Genomic DNA, 23,323 nt, shown 5'->3' on the forward strand with positions numbered 1-23,323 from the left:
AATAATGTATCATGTTTTTCTGCAGTCTGTGCCTTCTCCTCGCCCTTCTCTGTCTCAGGTGTCGTGAAGCTGATGATGGCAGTTCCTGATCTGTGGTTCACAGCTCAACTAGTCTGGGACACTCTGATGTTCTATCTCTCTATCCTGTTCTGTTGGTCCTTCTGTCCACTAACCCCAACCAGTCACAGCAGATGACTGCCACCTCTGAACCTGGTTCTGCTGGAGATTTATTCCTGTTAAAAGGGAGTTGTTTCTTCCCACTGTTGCTAAACGCTTGTTCATGTGGATCTTGTTGAGTTTTTTCTTTCTCATTATGACTTTTATATTTGATAAGTGCATTGAGATGACTTTGTTGTAATTTGCGCTGTACAAATAAAGTTTAATCGAATAAGGTTAATCTTTTGGAGATAAGATAGATACAACTTTTAAAGACTTTATTAGGTACACCTGTTTAACTGATTGTTAGCTAACCAGCCATTTGAACATCAAATCAATCAAAATAGAAAAATTAAAAAAAATAAATTAAAAAAATAATACTAATTTGTGCAGAATTGTCATATAATATAACCTTAAAAAATAATTTGAAACCCAATTTTCCTCATGCTTTTGGTTCGTGTATTATTTAGTGGTTCAGCTGTGGAACAGGAGCATCTCATAGGCAGTTCCAGGGCTGTGCTCCCTCCTCCTCTCCTCTCTCTGTGCTGCAGCCTGACTCTGTCACTGCCGGTTGGGCTAATGTCTGCAAACTGAAGAGCCGCAGAGGCGCAAACCTTTTCCTCCCGAGACGCACAACTTCTATCTGAACGGAGAAGCTCAGGTTTACACACAAGCGCTCACGCTTCTTTTTTTCTCTCCAAGAGGAACGAGGATCCCAGAAAGCAGGTAGGAGCCCGGTGCTGCCGCCGTTGTAGCCTCACTGTGTGACGGGACGGGATGGCGAGGCGAGGGGTGCAGGAGAGGAGGCACCTGGTGGTAGTAGCAGCCTCCATCCACTTTGTAGAGGCGGACATAAGCGGGAACAGTCGGGCTGGTTGACGGTGGAGAGGCAGAGGGAGCTCTTTGTGTTCTGCCGTGGTTGGAAATGGTGCAGCGCTGTGAGTTATTAGCTGTTACTGTAAAAGGGTTCATGTGAGGGTAAAGTACTGCAGTCGGTGAGGAAGAGGAAGGAAGAGGTAGGAAGAGGAAGGAGACCTGGAAATGATTCACGATTTTCATAAGGGGTGAAAAAAAGAAAAGAAAAGAAAAATCACCATCTGACGACTTTGTCTATTAGTTACTGCAATGTCAGGGGGACACTTTAAAAATGCAGCATGTTGGATTATCAGCAAAATACAGTTAGATCATAAAAAACTATATAATAGAATAATAATATTAATAATAATTGTTACCCACTAGGAAAAAACAACAAAACAAAAGAAAAAAAATCTGATTCTTGGTCTCTGTATACATAATAATGCATTTGATTTTATACAGTGCTTTTTCATAGACTCTCAAAGTGCTTTACATTGTTGTGCATCATTCTTTCACTCCACACACAGTGGTGGTAAGCTACTATTGTAGCCACGGCTGCCATGGGGCAGACTGACAGAAGCGAGGCAGCCATAGTGCGCCATCGATCCCTCCGACCACCACCAACACTCACTCACACACCACATTCATATTAGGCAATGTGGGTAACGTGCCTTGCCCAAGGACACAAAGACTTGGCTAGAGCGGGATATGAACCCCCAACCCTTTGGTTATTGGAAGACCCACTCTGGAGAGAGATGTATCTGTACAGAGGTCAATAAACTTAACTGTTGATTTCCATAAATGAAAAGATAAATCCTTCATACATACTTGTAAATCATCAATGTCTTTTTTGACCTAAAAAGTTGTAGAAAGTTTTATTGCCTGGAAGTATTGTAAGAGAAAATACATATTTTTGTCAGAAATATTGTCATTATTGGGGATGTGATTCTAAGGACTTTTCCACTGACTGTAAAACAAGCCCCCATTTGCTTATTTTTTTAACCTCCATCCCAGTTTTTCTTTTTCACTCAACCTGGGAGACATTTTCCACTAGGACACATCCAGATTATTCTGCCTGTGTAAGCGTATACATGATGAAAATGGGCTACCAGGTGCTTTAACCAGACTCAGGACGGGGCGTTTACACTGCAGGGCACACACAGCTACTTTAACACATTTCTGCTGCTATTCCATGATGTTTTTCCCTTGACAAACAGGAATCTGGATTTTGATGTGGCTTCTTATCCATCATCATCATCATCATCATCATCATCATCGTCACCCTCTCCTCTCCATGCCATCAATCTGTTGTCTTAAAGATGTGTGTCCTGTCCTGTCCGCTCACTGGCATTTCTGCTGTCACAGCCTGTGTTTTCTGTCCCCTGGCTGCAGGTCGGCCCCTGCTATCCTGACCACAGAGGGAAGAAGAAACACAGGACTGCCTCATCATGAATTTTGTAATGAAAGCTGCAATGGGAGGTAAGCACTCTGCCTATAGCCTCCAGTTGATTTACCAGCACTGCAGTGGAAAAGCTTTACAGGATTGTCAGGCTGCAGCAGTACTATACATACACAAGCACTGACCGGGTAGTTAGAGGGGACACTGGGCTGGGAATAATCCATCCTGCACCAAACTGCTGATCGCAGCTTCTTTGTTTCCTTCTGCAGGCATCTCGTACAGCCTTTAGCTAAAAATATCACCCATGTTGTTGACAGTAGGGTATGTTTGATAGCCAGACATTTGGATCATTCTGAACGCCCGCATTTGGTCTAATACTTTGATTTGGTGGCAAGCCTTTGAGCTTTTCTTGCTGCATATGAAACAGGGCGGGAGTAGCAGCTACAGCAGGCGAGCCAGGCATAAAAGAGTGCACATAAAAGTCCTCCTCAATTTATTTACCCTTTCAGAATTTAAATCCCTGAGCTAAAGAGAATAAAAACACATTCGATTAGTACTTCCCCCAACAAAATGCATTCTATCTAGGTTGCAAAATGCTTTGTAGGCATACGCAGAGTTTGCGAGGGTGGGAGCAGCGGGAGCATTGCCCCCCCCCATAGTGGTCAAACGTTTTCATTACAGTTTTCCAAAAATTGTTCAAAAAAATACAATTCTTTATATAAAGTACATATTAAACAAATATTTCAAGTGCCATAAAACACTAGCTGGGTTTCCATTACAGATGTTTGCAAAAACAAAAGCGATATTTCTAAATGTCGACAAGGTATAATTGCACTTTGAACGTGTTTCCATTGAACGTTGTTTTGGGCTGGAGCCTCGCAACTACCGTGAAATATCATCCCGTGAGACTTCGCTGCAGAAAGACGAAAGCTCAGACCCTCCTTATTACACTCCGTATTCCTTTGTTGTTTCATGTCTAATGTGGCAATAATAATTTTTAGAAAGTGTCTATTTGTACGGTTGCCATACAGACAACCCCCCGTGCTATTGGTACGGTTACCGAAGTACAAGTACGTAGGGTCTTAGGGTTAGGTTATAGCCCAATATCGCAACAATGTAAATGGGTAAAGCTACACTGCACCCAGCAGTTCATGTAAGGTAATGCATTAAAAATAAAGAAGAAAGTGGCCGCCGGCCTGATTTTATCATGAATTGACAACATTAAACAACGCAAAGACGCAATTTATTGTCATCAACATTATCAATTATATTACTTATCATTTTTTACATTATTTATATGTTACACACATTGTGGTTGGCGCAAATCTCTATTTATTCTTTGGCCCCCGTGGCTATAATTTTCAAATTGTGTGTAGGGTCATAATTTTACAGTTTTGTGGAAAATGATTAATTTATAAAAGATATGACTTGCAAACATATTGAAAGGGCAAAACAGAACCGCCACATCAAAACCTTTCAATCTTTATAAAGCTCCTTCTCATAAGAGAGCAGAAGATTCAGAGCAGCTCGGCCGTAAAGCAGGAAGTTCATCATGTTTTTTCCGCCCAAGGACTTCAGCTCAGCGCTATTTAGAGAAAGAAGAGCTATTTTTCCTTTTTTTTCCCTCTATGACATTTTTGTCCTTTTAAGCCTCCGAGTATTGCCCTTTAGAATATTATCGTGGCTATTATTTGCTGCTAATTAGTCCGTATTACAGCTCGGTAACCCATCTCTCTTGTCAGCCCAGCTTCAAGGCAAAAGGTGGGAGCGCAGTAGTGTAGAAATCCCACACACTGGTCAGCCCTGCGTGACGCTGGGCTGTTATCCAGGATACACTGATGTTGGACAGTTACAGTTGGGATGTGGAGTTGAGTTGCCCCCTTATTGGGATGCAAAGGATGTTCACTCTGCTTTTCTCTGCATAGCCGCTGTGCCTCGTGCCTGTGCCATGAATTCTTAAATCAGCTGCAAGATTCTTCAAGGCTGGTTTTCCACCACAGCAGTCAGCTTGCGGAGTTTAGCCAGCGATTTGGACTCAGTGGGTGTTTGCTTGATCCTTAATAGTACTGGAAATAGGGCTGGGTGATATGTACCAAAACTCATGTTTCAATATTTTTTCTCTAAATGGTGATATACGATATAAATGTAGATATTTTCTTTACCAGAAAGACAATTCTGGGTTAAATTTGCTGATGAATGCCACACATGCATATTTATTAACAAACAGATGCACAATATGGCTTTTTCTTCTCTAAGGGACAGCATGTGTGACTGAGTTCCATAGTGTGCCTTGTTTAGGGGAAGGTTTGGGTTAGAACGCACTCAGTAATCCATCTAACTGCTTTTCATGCTGTTCTGAGAAGTAACGAAAGCAGCGACTCCTAAAACGAGTATTTTAATACAAAATAAGCTATAAAAACATATATCTCAGAAATACGGAAACTTTGTAAAGAAGGACACTGTTTGACTGTACTCTATGAATATATAATATTAAATACTTGTATGATGTGATTTGTAATGTATGATTGCATGAATCAAAACAAGTAAAAACAAAAAAGATATATCTTGATATAGGCGATATTGTAATTTTTCTATATAACCAAAATAGAAAACTCGATATATCTTGAATCTCGATAGTGTGCCCAGCCCTAACTGGAAACAGTGTCTGCATCATACATACTGGCAACGTAAATGGTGTTTTGTGTAGTTGCCAGTTAGAATACTGGTGTGCTTTTTTGAGAGACAAATATAAATGAGGATCATTGAAATCACACTTTACTACAGGAAAGGTCTCCAGAAGGTCTTTGGTCCGAGTGACCTCTTCAAACAACAATATTGACAAAATGTGCTGACTGTGCATTAGCGGGAAAATTTTATCTTGAAACGCAAATTTATTTGGAACAAAACACATCAGCTAAGCTTTCAAACAAACGCTCTGGGACTTTCAGTCAATATGTCAATGGCAGTTAAATATTCAGTGGCAAAGCTGCAGTTCTGAGATTTAATTGGGTTTGGTGGTTTTTAAACTGGTGACCAAAAATAAACACTGGCATTTCAACCTAACACTAGTTATTCATAAACACATATCCTATTTGTCATTTGGAACTGAATAATTAACAGGATATAGGGTTTGTAGCACCATGAGAACTTTAGTCGTAGATCTCAGATAGGCTGATTCAGTGTCCTCTTGTGGTTTTTTGGAGAACTACATGAAAACATATTTCACAAGCATGATTAATGCAAATTAAATACACACTGAATAGTAATAATAATATATTAAGTTTCATTCAATTTTTGTTTCTGGGGAAAGACCAGGGGTGGAATGGCCATCTGCCATACCGGGCATCGTCCCGGTGGGCCGTCGACCTAAAGTGGGCCCGTCCGGTCCGCTGTTTTTTTTTTTGACGAGCGAGTGGAGGCAGACATGGTAACAGGTGGTCAAAAATGGTCTAAAAGTGGCAAAAATGTGGCAAGAAAAGAGTGGAAAGTGACTAAAATGGGTCAAAAGCAGTCAAGAGTGGCCAAAAAAATGTGCCAAATAAAGAGGAACCAGGTGATATTTAATGATAAAGCGTAGCTTAAATGGCAAAATGTGGCAAACAATAGTGAAAATTAGCAAAAATGTAGAACAAAAAAAGGCAAAATGTAGGGAAAAAGGAAACAAGTGGTATTTATTGGGCAAAATGTAGCTTATTGGGATCAAAAAAGGGCCAAGAAATTAAAGAAAGGACAAAAAAATGATAAGTGTCAAAAAGAACTTGCAAAAATGGACAAAAAATAAGAAAAAAAATTATATTCATTGGCAAAAGGAAGCTTAAGTCTGAAAAAAGTTTAGAAAAGGGACAAAATGGGGCTAAGGAAGTTGCAAAATGGCAGAAAGAAGAGGTAAAAAGGGATTAAAGTTCCCATCTTTTAAGCTAATAAAAAATAAGACATACAGAGCCACATGTTGAGCATCACTGACTTATTAACGGCTTCCACACGATGTTCTCTGATTAGACTCCTAAATAAGTGATCGGAGTCTAATGAACTATATTCACCCCCCCCTTCTCCACTGAACTTTGCACACCACCTGCATTCGCACTTTAGATGCGCCCATGCACAGCTAACACCATGTCTTTCTATTATGAAACAGCTTTTTGCACATACCATTGTATATATCACCTCTCCTCTGTATAATTAATATATTTGTATTTTTTAATTGTACAGGTGTTTTTTATTTAATGTTCAGGTTTTGTTTTGTTGAGTAATAGTTGCATGCCACTGTTAGCTATTATAGTTCTTTTATCTCAATTTATTCCTTTATTACGTAGGCATTCACTGGCGGTCGGCAAAGCAAGAATTTCATTGTACAGGGAAACGTGTTTCTAACTGTACAGATGACAATAAACACTTTGATTGATTGATTGATTGATTGATTGTAGCGGGCTGGTCTGGACGGAAATGGCCAGGGCTGAATTTTGGTTCCAGTCCTTCCTTGGGAAAGACTCATTGTCTCCATTTGGTAACTCAGACATGGCCAATATTGATCAATTTAGGTTTTCTTTTCAACAAAATTTTATCAAGGATGCGTGATTACAAAACAACTCAGAAAACCAAAGCCTTTCAAAGGAGAGATTAACGTGGAACTTGCCTCCTCTAAGTTTTAGTGATTTATTGAGAGTGCACCCAACATTGAAGATAGTAATCAGTGAAATGGATGGAGACGAGCAGGAATGTGGAACCTCTGCAGAGAAAGCAGAATTCTGTGGCTGGCCGGCACTGGAATGACAGGAACATTAATGATGGAAGAGCATGACAAAGACGGATAGCTTTAGCCGCTTTTCCCAATGAGTGTGGGTGTGCCTCTATTTGGAAAAAAAAGACAAGGCACATGTGTAATGTAATTCCCTTGTCAGGGGGAGTTCATGAGAAAATTGTTTAGGGATTTTGAAAAGAAGGGGACACAAAAACAAAAACTTCCCCTACGAACAACAAGCAAACAAATAAAAAACACAACAGACCAGAATTAATATCAATGAAGACATAAAAAATGAACATAAAGACCTAAAAAATAACGGTTGTGATTCTTATTAAACAATGCTGTATGCTACTAATCCCTTTCAAGGCAATGTAAAGGATGGCTGGTGTTTTATGCAAAAACATGATAAATAGAACTCAGTGAAAGCTATTGCTAGAGGTAAAAATATTAAAAAAAATATAATGGCTAATCATTCGCAAAGAAGTGTGTATATATATATATATATATATATATATATATATATATATATATTTTTTTTTTTTTTTTTTTTTTTTTTTTCATCAATTTTGCAAAGCTGTTATATGTGCTGATGGGAAAAAAACAACAATCAAAAACATAACCTAAAACATTTATTTCTTTAAGAAAAAACCAGCATACAGGTAACACAGTATGTGATATGTGTTACCTGTATATTTATGTAAAGGAAAACTATAGAAACCTTTAATGTGACATTGATGTTGACACTGGAAAGGATTTACCAATTTCACCATCGTGAGATTTACTGGCCTTAGCACTGGTTATTTTTATACCTAAAATGAAGAGAAAAAATCTATTGGGTTGAAGATAAAGTATTATTAGTATAATGTTTATCATACAGTATGAATATATAGTATGAATATATAGTATTGTTATAGTCAAAAGTGACCAGACTGACAGGAGATCAAGAAAAGCAGAAACTCGATTGTTTGATGCTGGAAACCTGTTGTTTTCCTCAAAAGGATAAAATAAAATATAGGCAATAAATGAAAAGACTGAACCATCATTCCATTACTTTAGACTATTGTAGAACTTTACCAAATAACTTCAAGTATAGTTCAAACACGGGGCTGTAAAAGTGATTTTATCACAAAATCAATGTTTTAAGAAAATTATGTCACTAATGCATGAAACAAACAACCATTCCTAGTTGGTCACTGTCAGTGGTAAGAAGTGGTTGTGGTTTAGACCTGCCAACGAGGTTGGGCCACTTAGTGTGCTAAGTGCAAAGCAATTTTCAGAGCACAAGACTGTTGTCTTATGGATTGTCTCACATTTTCTCCTTTTTTCCATATCACATTATATTTTCTCTCATAAACGCAAAATCACTGTCTTGCAGAAGTAACACAAATTCAATGAAACACGGCACTAGGCTAATTCTGGGGATTTTAATTTTTTCTCAATCTCATACAGAGATAATGAGATGGCTGAATACTCAATGGTCCACACTGGCTAAATGTTTCTCCTTCTTAAAACTTTAAAGCTGGAATGCCTGTTATGGTGATGACAGAATAGCAAATAGTGTAAAGTGATTCACTTTGCACTTCACTTGTCATTGAAAGAGCAGGTTCAAGGGCCAAGACCACGCTGGATGACCGTCTGATACTAGCCTAGAGAGAGATAACAAGAATGGAAGGCCTTAAACAAGCTGAGGCATGTATGTGTCTTAATAAATTCCATATATCACAAGAAAAACCTCTTTAAGCATAAGAAAATAGACACAAATGATTAGTAACGATGGTGGGGACTGCTAAAATACAAAGACTGTTATGGCAATTATTATATTAATCATCATATCATCAAATGTGTGTACACGTGTACAATTCGTCATGTGTTTTTTTACACGATGACTGCATTATATCGTTGTACTTTTGAACGGAGACGTTGCTCCTTTGCTGAGTCATGTTAGATTATATTACTCGATGTACAGACAGATAGCGCTGTATTCACAGTGCCAGCAAAAACCAGTCTCTGCTCAAGGTCTCATACCAAAGCTCTGATAAGCAGAGCTCTGTAGAAGCAGTCATTTTCCCTTCACACCCTCCCTCCCCCTCCTCTTCATTGGCTATAAAATATATTGCTTTACTCTTTCAGGGTTCAGCGCGTCACCCCTCTTGCGGAAGAGGGTCGTTGTATTTATCCTTTGCTCTTTTGTTTATTAAATATGATTTTTTTTATATACATTCCCGTCTCAGCGTGGACTTCATCAATGCAGAGCAACTGTTGTGGGTCTAAATCAGAGGACGGCTGAAATGTTGCCTTTACAAGACCAACTGAGATGTTTGCATTTTATTCCACCTGTCATCTGGACAGATGTCTTCACTTCAAAGGTTAACAGTGATAAAGCGTTCTTATTTCAGGTAAAACACAACGGAAGACGCCTTGAAAGTGTTTCTGTCTCATCTCGTCGTCTCCAAGTCAATGTAATCACATTTAGCAGCACTATAGTATGATTGGACAAGACGTCTTGTCTCGTGTACTTCCCGCCACAAACCTTTACATCTTCCTCTAATGGCTCATCCCACCAAATGAAATTCCTCCTTTAAATTTCCCTTGGGATCTTACATACGTGACTAAACATGTGTCTGATAAAACAGCCTGACCCTACTGTGAGAGTATACATGATATATATACAGTATATATATCACATTCATAATAACATTGGAAATGCAAGAGTATATAAGCTGATTTTTATCTCTGTATAATAACCTCCGGTATTTAAAATTGAATTTTATTTCGTCAGTCTTCAGGAAAAACAAAAACACTAACTTAATGTCTCTCAAATGGGGGTACGTGTACCCCTAGAGGTACGGGACAGCACTACAGGGGGGTACTTAACAGAGAGTGTTTGGAAAATTACAAATGGAAATGTAAAAACATGGGGTTTTATAATGTTTATTTTAGTTAAAAATCATACTTAATATTATCTGTACCTCACAAAAACACACAAAATAAGAGAAAAATATACTGAATAGTAAAAAGAACAGACAAACAACAAGAAAATACACAAAATGATACCAAAAACACACACACAGAGAAAAATATTACAAATAAATGAGAGAAAAAAAGCACACGATCACTACAAAATACACACAAAATAACAGAGAAACATACAAAACAACATACACAACCACACACACACACACACACACACACACACACACACACACACACACACATTCAAAAGTTACAGAAAGAGATACTTTTGCTAAAAAAAGTTTGAGAACCACTGATCTAACTAATCAGTCCCCATCACAAAAAACTAATGCTACCAATTTTACAATACACATTCAATATATATTTTACACACATTTTCATATACACAGTTTATACATGCACATCAAACATATATACGTTCACACATTTACACACATGCATACATATATACACATATACATGCATTAATTATATACTATTTAATACACTCATTAATTACACCTCAGAGGATCTGGCAGCTGGCCTGCCACTGTCCTAAAAAATAAATAATAAAAATCTGTTTACATATGTATATATTGTTTTAATTGTTAATATTTTTAACTTATACATAAGCATTTGGCACCTTATCATTCATTTTCACATTTTCTTCAGTTTATTTTATAACCTCCTTTTTTTCTGCATGTGTGTGTATGATTATTATTATTAGTGCTGTTTTTATTTATTATTATTTATATTTTTTATTTTTTTTAACATGCCTCTCTTTGCCTTTCTAATTACCCCTTGGAAATAAATACAGTTTTTTTTTTTACTTATTCTGATACGTTTTAAATATAAAAATTATAAAGTTAACAATATTCTCTATCACATATATTAATATATTATATACCATTATATACATATTATATATATATTTAAAGCTTGTTTTCTTGTTCCAGTTGTTTGAGTTTGATAAAGGCTATACCAGATTATGTATAAGGGACAAGCCAAGGTTACTCTCCTGATAGGAAGTCAGCTTATAATAGAGATAAAACATAAAAGCAGACTTGCCTCCTATAATGGAGTTACACCAACATCACACCACCAGTGTATTACAAATGACACCCAATTTAGTTACGTTTTATGTATGGAGGCCAAAGGAACGCCCAAAAATAATTTAGAAATGATTGAAGAAGATGGAAACACAACAGCTTAAACTAAAAGTTGAAAGGTTTTAGCTGTGTGGCACTATTGTAACTCAGTTTGATGCAAAATGGAATATTTTCATCAAACTGGGAGAAAGACAATCGCAAATACACAGCAGGTCAATGAGACACTGAAAGATGGATGCTCAATTTAAAGTTATTTAATGTTCCCAGGCCTGGTTCAGTGGGAACATGCAAAGTTAACATAGATTGGTACAAAAAAAAAAACCCGACAGAACTTTAGCTGTGAGGAAGTGGTGCAACATAAAGCAATATTCATTCAAGTTCAGCAAAATGCGACAAACATTAGTTGTTTTTTTTTGAGAAAAAAGCGACTTGCAGAGTGACATGAGTTCATAAATTTTTCAGCGTTGCCCTTTGAGTTTTCCTGTTTCAGTTTAAACTAGAGAGACAGACTCATGATAAATGTTAGAAGACTGAGTGGCTCTTTGTTCTTTGTTGTAAACAACATGAACTAAACAGAGCCCAGCTAAGAAAAGCCTGTCATTTAGCGTCATCCATCTTTTAATCAAAGGCACCTGAGCTTTGGCCTACAATTCACAGTGACGCGTGAAACAGCGACACCCTTTACCGAATCTCAAAGCAGGTCGCCTAAACTACATCCAAACTATAGACGTTTTGTTTGCATAGGCTTTTTAAAAATTTTTTATAGTCTTGTGATTTTAAACGATTAAGAAAAATCCCCTGAAATTCAAATAAAAGCTTCATTTTCTGTCTTGAAGCATAATTAATGACCCTGATATGATTTTTTTAGCTTTCCCATTACACTTTGGATTTGGAAAAGGATTTGCATGTCATTTTTGTGGGAAAAATGAAGCTACATACTTTTTTTTTTTTTTTAATAAAAATCTTATTCAAACAAAAGTTCAAACTCTGGGAATTTCTTTTCTGCCAATCTCTTCATTAAGGCTTTGAATTCATCAAGGATTTACCAGAGAGCTTTCTGAGGGGAAGGATTAAAGAAACAGTTCACTCTTATCGAGCGATGAAGCAAAGTCCAGATAGTGAGAATAGTTTAGAGAGAATTAAAGTGAAATTAGACTTTCTTCAAAGGCCTTGCTGTTAATGCTCTAACTGCAGATGTTTGCTTCACAAAGACCAGTATGTTAGTTACTGAAAGACCCACAGAAAACATTGACATTAGACAAATATAAGCCATACCATGAAAATGTGTTGAATATAAGACTAGTGTTGTATTCAAGACCACTCAAGACTTGCCCGAGACCAGAATGCATCGATACCAAGACATTTGGGAGTCAAGACTGAGACAGAACCGAGACCAAAATCATAAAAAGATCAATTCTAAAAACCAGGACAAGAGTGAACAGTTAAAGAGCATTCTCTCTCTTATTTTAAATACATTTGGCAGACAAAAACAAGGTGTCTGCACCTCTTTCAAAAGCACAACATGCATAAATCTCCAATCTTGACAAATTTGTTCAACTAAATTCTTGCAATTGAAGTTAGTCATACCCTGCCTCATTTTTTTAACTAAAATAACAGACATACAGTAGATAGACAAATACACCTGCCAGTGTCACAGCAGAATCAAATACAATGGACCCATGTGGAAGATACATTAAAAGCAAGATATCAATAAAACACCATGAGACTCCAGTTAAGCCAAAACCAGACAGTTACAGCTACTTCTCAGCATTTAGCAGCGTGATAGCTGAGGGGATGAAAGAATCTCAGGTGATTTAATCCTAAAATAAGCGTTCAGAGGCATTTCTCACTCAAAATACGATGGACTGATGTCCTCGTTTTTGCAGCTTTTGGACACATTAGGCACTTGAAAAGATTTCTTAGGAGACAGAACCATCAGTGAGCTAACGCTAAATGTTTTTTTGTCAAATTACAACGTTAATTATTCAGGAACAGTTTCAAGTCCTTCTCCTTATTATCACATGAATGAAGTTGGAGAATAGAAGATCAGTTCTAGTCTCAACTGGTCTTGATGAAAAATTCAGAGTCGGCCAGTGCGAGAACGTGATAAGACCGAGTAAAAATTCCATTGAGTCCAAGACAAGGCCAAGACCGACCCCCAGTATGACATCACTATAAAAGACTTCATTATGGCTTTGAATTCATCAAGGATTTACCAGAGAGCTTTCTGAGGGGAAGGATAAGAGAAACAGTTCACTCTTATCAAGCGATGAAGCAAAATCTTGACAAATTTGTTAAACTAAATTCTAATAATACAAAAATCCAGAACTATTTTAAATATCCAAAAACATTTTTGTCAGGTGAAGGAATCCCAAAATAAGTGTTCAGAGGCATTTTTGACTGGAAAGATTACTGTTTTTGCAGCTTTCTGACACATTAGGCACATAAAAAGATTTCCTAGGAGGCAAAACAATCAATGAGCTAACGCTAAATGTTTTTTTTTTTTGACAAATTACAACATTCATTATTCAGGAACTGTTCCAAGATCTTCTGCTTTTTATCACATCAATGAAGTTGGAGAATAGAAGATCAGTTCTGGTCTCAAGACCGAGTAAAAATGCTCGAGTCCAAGACAAGACCAATACTCTCAAGAACAAGACCGGCCCCCATTACTACAACACGATATAAGACTATATTATTATGGAATATAAGAAAGTTTTATGTAGCCAAATGTGACAAACTATAATAAAGTCCTTATTTGAACAGAGTGTGACCCCCGTTCTTAACACATCAGCTGTTTGGACAAAATGTTCACTTGCTGCTTAATACATTCAAACAAAAAACTCTAATCAGATCAACTGTAATAGAGTGTCAAAAAGCTAGAATGTAATGACACATCATTGTAATACAGCTTAACCGAGCTGATGAGAAACAGAGGACTTCCTCTTCAACAAATGGCCCGAAAAGCAAAAGCTCCAAGCTTTGTCCTCCAACATCTTCTTTACATCCCAATAAAGCAGGATTTGCTGTGATCTCACAAAGCGGGAACAAATTAGCTTTGGTTCCATCTTAGCAACAGTAAAAATAAATGCTGCAGGGCTTTTTTCTTTTTCTTTCCCCTTTTTCGAAGCAGCATATTTTAAACTGAGCATGTGGAAAGGATGCTTAGCCGATGGTGAGTCATTGATCTCCTTACTGGATTCAATGGGGATGTTTACACGGATTGTTCAGGACATTTTAAGATTCTGGGCCTGTAAGCTGATCATCACTGCTGCTCACATCCAGTCAGATAAGCTCTGAGGCATTATGAGTATATCAGGGACGTTCCTTAGGTCACTGAGAGTATCAGTGCATGCAAGTGTTTGGCCTACCTTAGACTTTAGACATCATTCATGTGCTACATTCGAACTCCTTAATGCTGCGTTCACACCGGATGCGTCACGAAATGTTCGTGCGTCCAGATTACATACCAAGTCAATGGATAGATGCGTCCCAAATGCAAGGTCTTTCCTGTACGGCGGTGCAGTGTGTTCCGCGCGTCAAGAGCGTTGGCCGTGCGAGCACGCTCTCAGTTTTTTGTCATTTTTGCTAGAGTTGAAAATATTGAACTCCTGCGACTGTTTTGTATGATGAAAGCCAATCAGAGTCTTTGTTGACGATGATGTCAGGCCGTCAACGCGGACACCGGTCTGTTCACCCATTCAACCATGGAGTAGAAGCTGTGTGTGACCACCTGGAGCTGTATGACATGGCCTTTATAACTGGGACCGGACTAGGAAGGATTTGGCGTGGAGGAGAATCAGCAAGGAGGTGGTAGTAGCAGGTAAAAGTTCTCGCTGTAGTTTTCATCTTTGAAAGTCGGCACTGAGCTAGGATAGCATTAGCCACTAATCACACCAGTTTTTTTCACAGGTGGTTTATGTTTATGAGAGGAGAAAAATGAGCGTAGCTTCTTGCTTCAGCAGGCAGTGAAACTCACCGAGGTGGATGTGTCACTGGTGGCCGGTGCTTCGCTTCTATGGAATCAGAACATTATCATAATGAATGAACTCTTGCAGGATTTTTCACGAATGCACATGCTTTTTTTCGCAGTCGTATTTCAAATTCACAAATGCACACAATCTGTTTTGCAAATATATATTTTATGCAAACCTGTAATATAAATTCTGAAATGCACAAGCTCTACTTCACAAATATTATTTTGAGACACACTTGTAATATAAATCCACAGATAATGCGAATTGCTGAATGTGCATTTCCAAACTGCTCCTGTGCTGTCAAATCTCTGTGTTTTTGTGAGAGAAATGTGTGCGGTGAATTTTGAGACTGCGGGTCAACGAACGTCACCATTGGCTGATAAAACTGTTTGACAGATTCATCAGCCAATCAGGTGTGTTTGCTTTCAGCCTATCATATGGCTTCTTACATTTTCTCCACACTTTTAAACCAATTGCAGAGCTACTGATATGTGCGCATGGGCAGTGTTCAAAAAAGAGCAAGACGCGCTAGACTACAATGGCGGACAGAAGAGACAGCATGGAGACACTTGCTTCGCGTTGACGACAAGCCCCTTAAACCTTAAACCAGGCTTTATTTAAAGCTATGCCTGGTTTTTTTTTCCTCTCAACATGTTTAAACCAATTGATTCCTGTACTTAGTTTTATCTAAAAGACAACTTCAGAAATAGTGAAACTAATTCATGGATCTATTGTTTGATTGAAAACATTGTGGAGCTCCCCTTATCCATGTTTTATTGTTAAGGTACCTGTACTGGAAATGTATGGGATGCATCCAGCACAAGAAGATAAAATGTCTACTTCCAATATCCTGGACACACTTTCTGTGTGAGCTGTGACCACAATTATATAGTGATACACTTGTCATCTGTCCTCGAGCTGTTCAAGAAAAAGAACTGGGAAGAAGGTAGAGAAAAAACGTACAGGTACCTGAACTGGAAATGTATATATATATATATATTTATATGTTTAAGTATTACTAGTAAACAAAGATGCACATTTATTTAACAAAAAACATGTACGGTACTATTTTAAACAATTGTATACGTTAAAAAACAATCCCTGGGGAGCAGCCATTTGCAGCTGGATGTGATGTGAAGTTATTGATTGTTGTGCATCGTTTATATCAGGTCCCACTTGATTTAAAATTTTTTATATTTTCCTCAAATTAAAATTTTTTTTTTCTTTAATTTAGTTTTATATTTTCTCCAGACAACACCAGGATGTGTTGGAGTTACTTCTGATGTGTCTGAAGCTGTTATTGAGAGCTTTTGCTGCGTGGAAGTGATTACTTTTCTAAAATATGTGATTGCACGTTTTATGTCATTTTTATGAGTTTTAAAGAAGAATAGTCACAATTTTCACCTTTTTAAATATAAAAAACTTTTTTTTTTTACTCGTTTTGTTAAAATGTTTCACTCTCTAAAGGGGGACGCAACAGAAAAAGAGATACAGCACAGTTGTGAGATCAGATGATTTTGTGTAAGTGGAAAGTCCTTTGTGTCCTTAAGTTTAAGCTGAGCTGTATTTTCTCCAGTAGCAGATTTGGAACCGAGCTGCTGACACCCAGTCATGTTTCATCTCTTTCTCTCTGCAGTACAGGTTTGTGTTTAGTATGCTGATGAGTCAGAAGACTAACACCACCACGGGCTGCACCACTTTCTCTCTTGTGTATATTTAATTTCTCCTCTCAGACGCCTCCTTCCTTCTGCTAAGACTCTCCAGTTATCTCGCTGTCTTTGATTTTACTGGCACCTCCTCCTACTTGATCTGTTTTTTTTTTTATTGTTTCCCATCTTTTCAGATGTTAGCTCAGTGTGAAATGGACCCGACACAAATGTCCATGGATGCTCTGAATTTGTTGCCCTTTTCTTTAAAAAAAACAAAACAAAACAAAAAAACACTTGTACTGTATGTACGTTTGTGAAGAGAAAATATCCTCTCGGTTTTTCTTCCTATTTCCTTTCATCCCGGTCCCACTCGCTTCTGCAAACATCTTTTAAATTGCTTCAGGTGACTTTTGTTGACATTGATTTTAAGAGTGAAAAGAGGGACAATATTTTTCAGGAAGGTTTCATCCACATTGGTGGCAAATAAAATAACTTGTTGGGTTTAGATGGAACTAGACCAGACCAAACATCTTGGAGAATTTACCAAAGTAAGCCTTAATTCTGTGTGCATGTGTATATATATACTGTATGTATAGAGACTGACACTTTATTTGTTTATTTTCCACTCTCTCACTCTCAAGTAACCCCCCTGTAGTGCTATCACGTGCACTTAGGGGTACACGTACCCCCATTTGAGAAACACTGGTGTAATTTATGCAAACATTTACTGGAAGAAGTTAGTTTGCCCTGATTAGACAGTTATCAAGAGGCAGAACATTAAAGGTGCAACCAATGAAAACTTTTATTTTATGGCATTTGTTTTACTTTAGTTTATAAAACTTTAATGAAGAGCAGCAGCATTAGTTTGGAAGAATAAACAGGAAAGGCCTCCATGGTTCCATTACAACGAGCTGTGCTTTGTCGGCTTTTCTCTCTCGCTCTCAGGTGGCCCGCCCGATGTGGGAAAGATGCTGGGTGGGGAGGAAAAGGAGGAGGACCCTGACGCAGCCAAGAAGGAGGAGGAGCGACAGGAGGCGCTGAGGCAGCAGGAGGAGGAGAGAAAGGCCAAATACGCTAAGATGGAAGCCGAGAGGGAATCCATGAGGCAAGGCATCAGAGATAAGGTACTGGAACAATCAGGGACAAGTTAAGCAAAGAGAGGCTGAGGTGGTTGTCACAGCTAAAAAATAAACGTTGAGCATTCTACTATTTTATTAAAACCTACCATATTAATTAAAAATATATATATATATTTTTTTTTATTAAAAAAAAAAAAGGAAATTAGAGAAGAAAATAAGAAAAAAAAGGAATACTAAAATTAATCCACCATACTCAAACAGCAAAAGCAAAATAAAGAGGAGGAAACAGTTTAAATTGGGTACAAGTCAAGTTCTTCTTTTGCAATCTATTGGAGAACAGTTGACGATACTTTTCAGTTTTATTGTGTACACGGCTTCCAAAAGTCTTCACATCTTTACTCTTTGAAAACAATGAAATTGCCGTCCTTAAAATAGTTGACTGTGACAATATTTTGCTCACTTCTGTGTTATTTTTAACTTGTTTGCACATCCTAAAATAGATGAAAGGAGATTCAAACCAGAGCTGAGGAAAACAGAAGGTTAAAAAAAGGAAAAACAAGCCATAATCAAAATGATTAAAGGAGATTGGATTCATCGTGACATTGCTGTGAGAAACAATGATAATTTAAAGATAAAACGAAGCAAATATAATAGCCTAGTGTCCTGTGTAGGCTATGTGAACATTCCCCACTGATGCGCTCCACTGCGATCAGTCAAATCATGCATTTCACTTTCACCCATATCATCATTTACAATGCTTTTATTATCATTTACTCTAGAGTAAGTGTTCCTCTCCTTTCAGTTTATGTAATGTATAAATGATGACGATGCTTTACGCTATGGGCTCTATGCTGTAAAAACCTCTTGGCATTTCTGAAGCACAACTGCTTTCTTGCTACTTGCACCAATGTCACTCTAGCCATGCGTGAACATCCCTTACCAAACCTTCATTTAGGTCACCAACCAACACACAACGACATGAGGCACGTTTTCTAGTACCTTGAGGACATCACTCTAGATAAGGATCTCTTTGTAAGTCTCTGCACTACAGCTGGAACAAATCCAACCATTCTCTTGGTGGTTAACTCAGACGCTTTAATGCAGTGGTTTACGACCTTTTTCTGGTTGTGACCCCATTTTGAAATCGCAAATTTGTGGCGACCCCAGAGACTTTTTTTTCTTCTTTTCTCTAAAATATGTTTTTTTTTTGATGATGTTTCTTATACTGTGTCACAAATACCGAGTAGCCCAGTATCAGTGCACAAAGTGACAATAAACGCCAGCTCAGATATTTTTTATTCTGCATTTTATTTTAACTACATTTATATTTGACACAGTGAAGGTAAAATACTGTTGTCTGAGATTGTGTTTTAATTGTGCTAAATAGATACATTTAAATGAATAAATAAATAAATATAACTAAAAAAATTTAATAAAATGATTTTTTTCATCATTATTTTAAAAACCTTTTACCAAAAATAGATTAAACATTTTTTTTTTTTTAACCCATTTTGTTCAAAGAAAAAGGTTGAGAACCACTAACTTAAAGCATTCTTACAATTAAACACAGTTGTAGGGAGCACAATATTATTACACACATTAGCTATGAGCAGGAAAACAATGGATTTAGAGAATAAACATCTGCAAACTAACTTAACTTAACTATAGGGTAAAAACAGTAATACATTTCAACAAATCACGTAAACAAAATTATTATTGAATATTAAAAAGACATTGAGAGAAAGATGGTGCTTACAAAACATGATTTAGACACATTAAAGTTGGACTAGCAGTTAAAGCAAGGGTTGAAAGGGAAGGGTTCAGGGTTAGGGTAACAGTTACCGTGAGGAAATTCACTTCCAATTTGAAATTTCTTTAAAGCAGCACAAAAAAAATGAGGACATTTGGTTAGCACGCATGAAAAAATAGATTAATTTGACAGTTTCACGATCCCCTGTAAAACTGGGCTGTGTGTCGGATACTGAACTAGTCAGGCCTGTTCTAAACATTAAAAACCACAGTAAAATGCTGTGACGGCTAACATTTAGCCTATTATTGTTCATAGTTTCTACTTTAATGCCTCAGGGAAAGCTGCCAAGGCCTGAAAACCCAGCATCCACAGTGTGGTTCACAAAGCACAATCAATAAACATGTACTTTCACTGTACACATGCTCAGGCACGTCTCACCTGTGGGGGATGAGACACCCACACTTTCATAAAAACAAAAATTCATCCCCCTCACTTTTTACAGAGGGATTCATTGTTGAAAACTTATTGGTCCAGTTAAATTGATTGAATGATGATCAAGCCAATCACCGTTGACAAAGTCTCCGTTCCGAGAGGGTAAACAAAGAGTTAACAGTAATGAGTGACGTGTAAGTGACAAAAAATTAGTAACAGGTGGCAAGAAATGGTCCAAAAGTGGCAAAAACATGGCAAGTAAAGAGTAAAAAGTGACTAAAATGGGCCAAAAGCAGTCAAGAGTGGCAAAAAAAATACATAAAAGAGGAATCAGGTACTATGTAATGGCAAAATGTTGCTTATATGAGCAAAATGTGGCAAACAATAGTGAAAAAGGGCAAAGATGTGGAACAAAAAGAGGCAAAATGTAGGGAATAAAGAAACAAAAGGCAAAAACAAGCTTATTTGGATGAAAAGTGGCATAAAAATGGTTGAAGAATCGGCAAAAATTTGAACAAAATGTCAAAAATAATTTCCAAAAATGAGGAAAAAGGGATATTTATTGCCAAAAGGAAGCTCAAATCTGAAAAAAAAAAACAAAAAGGGACAAAAATGAGACAAAGGAAGTTGCACAGTGACTTATTATCCCCCGCCACAAAGTGTGGAAGGGGGATATACAGATGGTTTGAGCTCCGTCTGTCCGAGTTAAAGTGGACAGCTTTTCTCAGAAACTGTTTAAGATTTAAGTTTTAGAAAATAAGAAGCGTGCAATTATTTTTTCTGGAGTTATTGCCATTTTTGGACTCTTCAAGGTATCTTCAAAGAGGACAGCTTTTCTTAAAAAGTGTTTAAGATAGTAATTTTATATTCTGATGTGATTATATTTTCTCATGTGTACATCTAAGTTCTTAGATTTAGGACATTTAGGAAAAGGTTGTGAATTACTACAACAATAAATCTGGTGGGGGATGTTGATGACTATGTCTTCTTGTTAACAGCTTTATCATGGTTTTAGTCAATTCATTTAATAAACTTTTAAAACCTCTGCACATGCTCGTAGTAACTGGTTACTATTAAGTCAGGAGGCTGGTGGCGTCTAAGTGAGAAAATAGCACCAGTCAAACAAAGTCTAATTTTGTCACTGGTTTTGTGTGTGTGATTGTGTCTACGTTTGATCACCAGTACGGTTTAAAAAAGCGCGAGGAGGCCGAGGCCGAGGCAGCCGCCGCAGCCGAGGAACCGGCCGCTGGAAGCCTCACCCGACCCAAGAAGGCTGTGCCAACAGGCTGTGGTGATGAAGAGGAGGAGGAGAGCATCATGGACACAGTGATGAAATACCTGCCAGGGCCACTGCAAGACATGCTGAAAAAGTAGGTTAGGAAGCTAGTTAGCGCTAACACTTTCTACCTTAGTTCATAGGCTTCAGTTACAAGGTTGGTTGCAAAGGGTTGAAATTAAGTTTAAAAGTTTTGGGGGATTCAGAGGAAGCGAACATAAACCAACAATGTCAAGTGTAGCCATTAGACTAAGCTAGATGGACCCGGCCAACGTTAGCTTAGTTTTACCTCTGTAGCTATCGTCAAGCGGAGGGGATAGATAGATAGACACAAAAATGGTTTATCCCTTTAGGTGGAAAAGCTTCAACATCTATCATCTCTGCAGTTACGGCAGAGAGTTAACAGCACCTCTATTTGTACATAAACTACATATTAAGCCTGAAGTCGGGCAAACAATCGTGATAATCTATTAAAGTATAACTCTGTAACTGGAAAAATAAAAAAATATCTTGATAAGCCATATTTTAAAAACTTTAAGACGTCTTGTGAGCTTACGGCTTCTGTTTTGTGTTGTGTGTAATTTATGTCGTTTTTGCAGTGTTACACAGTCAAGCTCCCAGTCATATTTATGTGGTAGTGTGTACGTGGCATTTTAAATGTTTCTGTCCCCCTGTCCTGTACACCACCTCCTCCTTACGTCTTGCATGCCATTTGTCTATTGTGGGAATATGTAACCTCTTCCCTGTCCCCAAATCCTCTTTATCATGCAAAAAATACAAAGGCAATAACTTAAGTTCGACTGTGTTTTCACTAAAGCGTCTTATAACCAATATTTAGTAATTTAAAAAAAATTAAATCTATGAATGCATTCAGATGGTTTGATTTACAGTTTGCAGGGTTTTACTTTTAGTTCTGCTGAGAGGAATGACTGACAGTGGATTTGCCAAAAAAAAAACAAAAAACTGAGGCTTTTAGCCATAAAACCACCAACTACAATATACACATTTTTTCAACTGCGATACAGGACAAAAACAAAGGCTCAATGACACAAAAAGCAGATTTAACTTGTACCTAGACTACACGTCCAGATCATCATATGAGGATAATTTAAAAGAAAAAAAAAAAAAAAAAGCAGATCACATAAATGCAGTGCAGTTAAAAGAGAACGTCTGCAGTGGTTGCAGGATTGTTTTTGAGACAAACTGTGAACGGATGTGTTACCCAGCTCTAAGGACGAGTGCCGAGTGTAAAGAATGCCACGAGCAATAAAGGATGATCATGTATGTTTCTGCCTGAGATTCAATAAAAACGTACATCCTTGTTCACAAACAAGTGTGCTGTATCTTTCCCCGTTGGATTGCTGCCATTGTGTTTAAAGGCCATATACTGTATATGTACAGTATTGTCTTGCTCGATTCGAAATAGGAATACTTCAAAACGCAAAAACTTAAAAAGTGGCAATTAGATTCACACATTTTGAAAATATGTAAGTAACTACAAAAACAAAACTAATTTTTAAAGGTTTTTACCCATCGTATTATCACAGTCACTTTCAGGTTTTTTTTTGTTTTTTTTTGTACTGTGGAATGCGTGGAATACGTATTTACTTATTCTAACTCGCTGTATATATTTTATTTTCTTTCTTTTGTGCTCCATTCTGATTTCACAAGCTAGATGCAACAAAATGTCTTTCATAAAGCACAGTGAAATGTACATGTTAAATGAAAAAATCAAATCTATTCTAAAACAGTAGCAGCAAAGTTTAGTCTAGAAGATACAGTACCTGCAGATATAGAAATTAGGACGTAAGCTACAAAGCACAGTTTTCTCACCTGAGCTCCAACAATTCAATCAAAAAGGAGACCACTTCTTTTAAAACTATATTCATGTTCATGAAAGACACATTTTTTTCCTGTTTATTTCAGAATCAGAAAAAGGTTTTTTTTT

General features: G+C 37.3%; 1 protein-coding gene across 2 annotated transcripts; it reads left to right on the plus strand.

The window, feature by feature from the left end:
* The first annotated feature begins 685 nt into the window (after positions 1-685).
* cplx2a (complexin 2a) lies at positions 686-22,530 on the plus strand. Of its 2 annotated transcripts, none has more exons than XM_028443357.1 (4): positions 686-882; positions 2,404-2,490; positions 17,784-17,962; positions 21,282-22,530. In XM_028443357.1, the coding sequence occupies exons 2-4, from the start codon at positions 2,460-2,462 to the stop codon at positions 21,471-21,473; spliced, it is 402 nt and encodes a 133-aa protein (XP_028299158.1). In that variant the 5' UTR covers positions 686-882; positions 2,404-2,459; the 3' UTR covers positions 21,474-22,530. The 2 variants fall into 2 exon arrangements, with proteins under 2 accessions (XP_028299158.1, XP_028299159.1); XM_028443358.1 differs by lacking the exon at positions 686-882 and adding an exon at positions 981-1,094.
* Positions 22,531-23,323: the final 793 nt, after the last annotated feature.

This window comes from Gouania willdenowi, chromosome 1 (assembly GCF_900634775.1).
Source record: "Gouania willdenowi chromosome 1, fGouWil2.1, whole genome shotgun sequence".
Taxonomy (NCBI): Eukaryota; Metazoa; Chordata; class Actinopteri; order Blenniiformes; family Gobiesocidae; genus Gouania; species Gouania willdenowi.

Coding starts and splice junctions, on each gene's coding strand:
- cplx2a (XM_028443357.1), top strand. CDS start 2,460: ATGAATTTTGTAATGAAAGCTGCAATGGGAG. Junction 2,491..17,783: donor AATGAAAGCTGCAATGGGAG/GTAAGCACTCTG, acceptor TCTCGCTCTCAG/GTGGCCCGCCCGATGTGGGA. Junction 17,963..21,281: donor GGCAAGGCATCAGAGATAAG/GTACTGGAACAA, acceptor TTTGATCACCAG/TACGGTTTAAAAAAGCGCGA.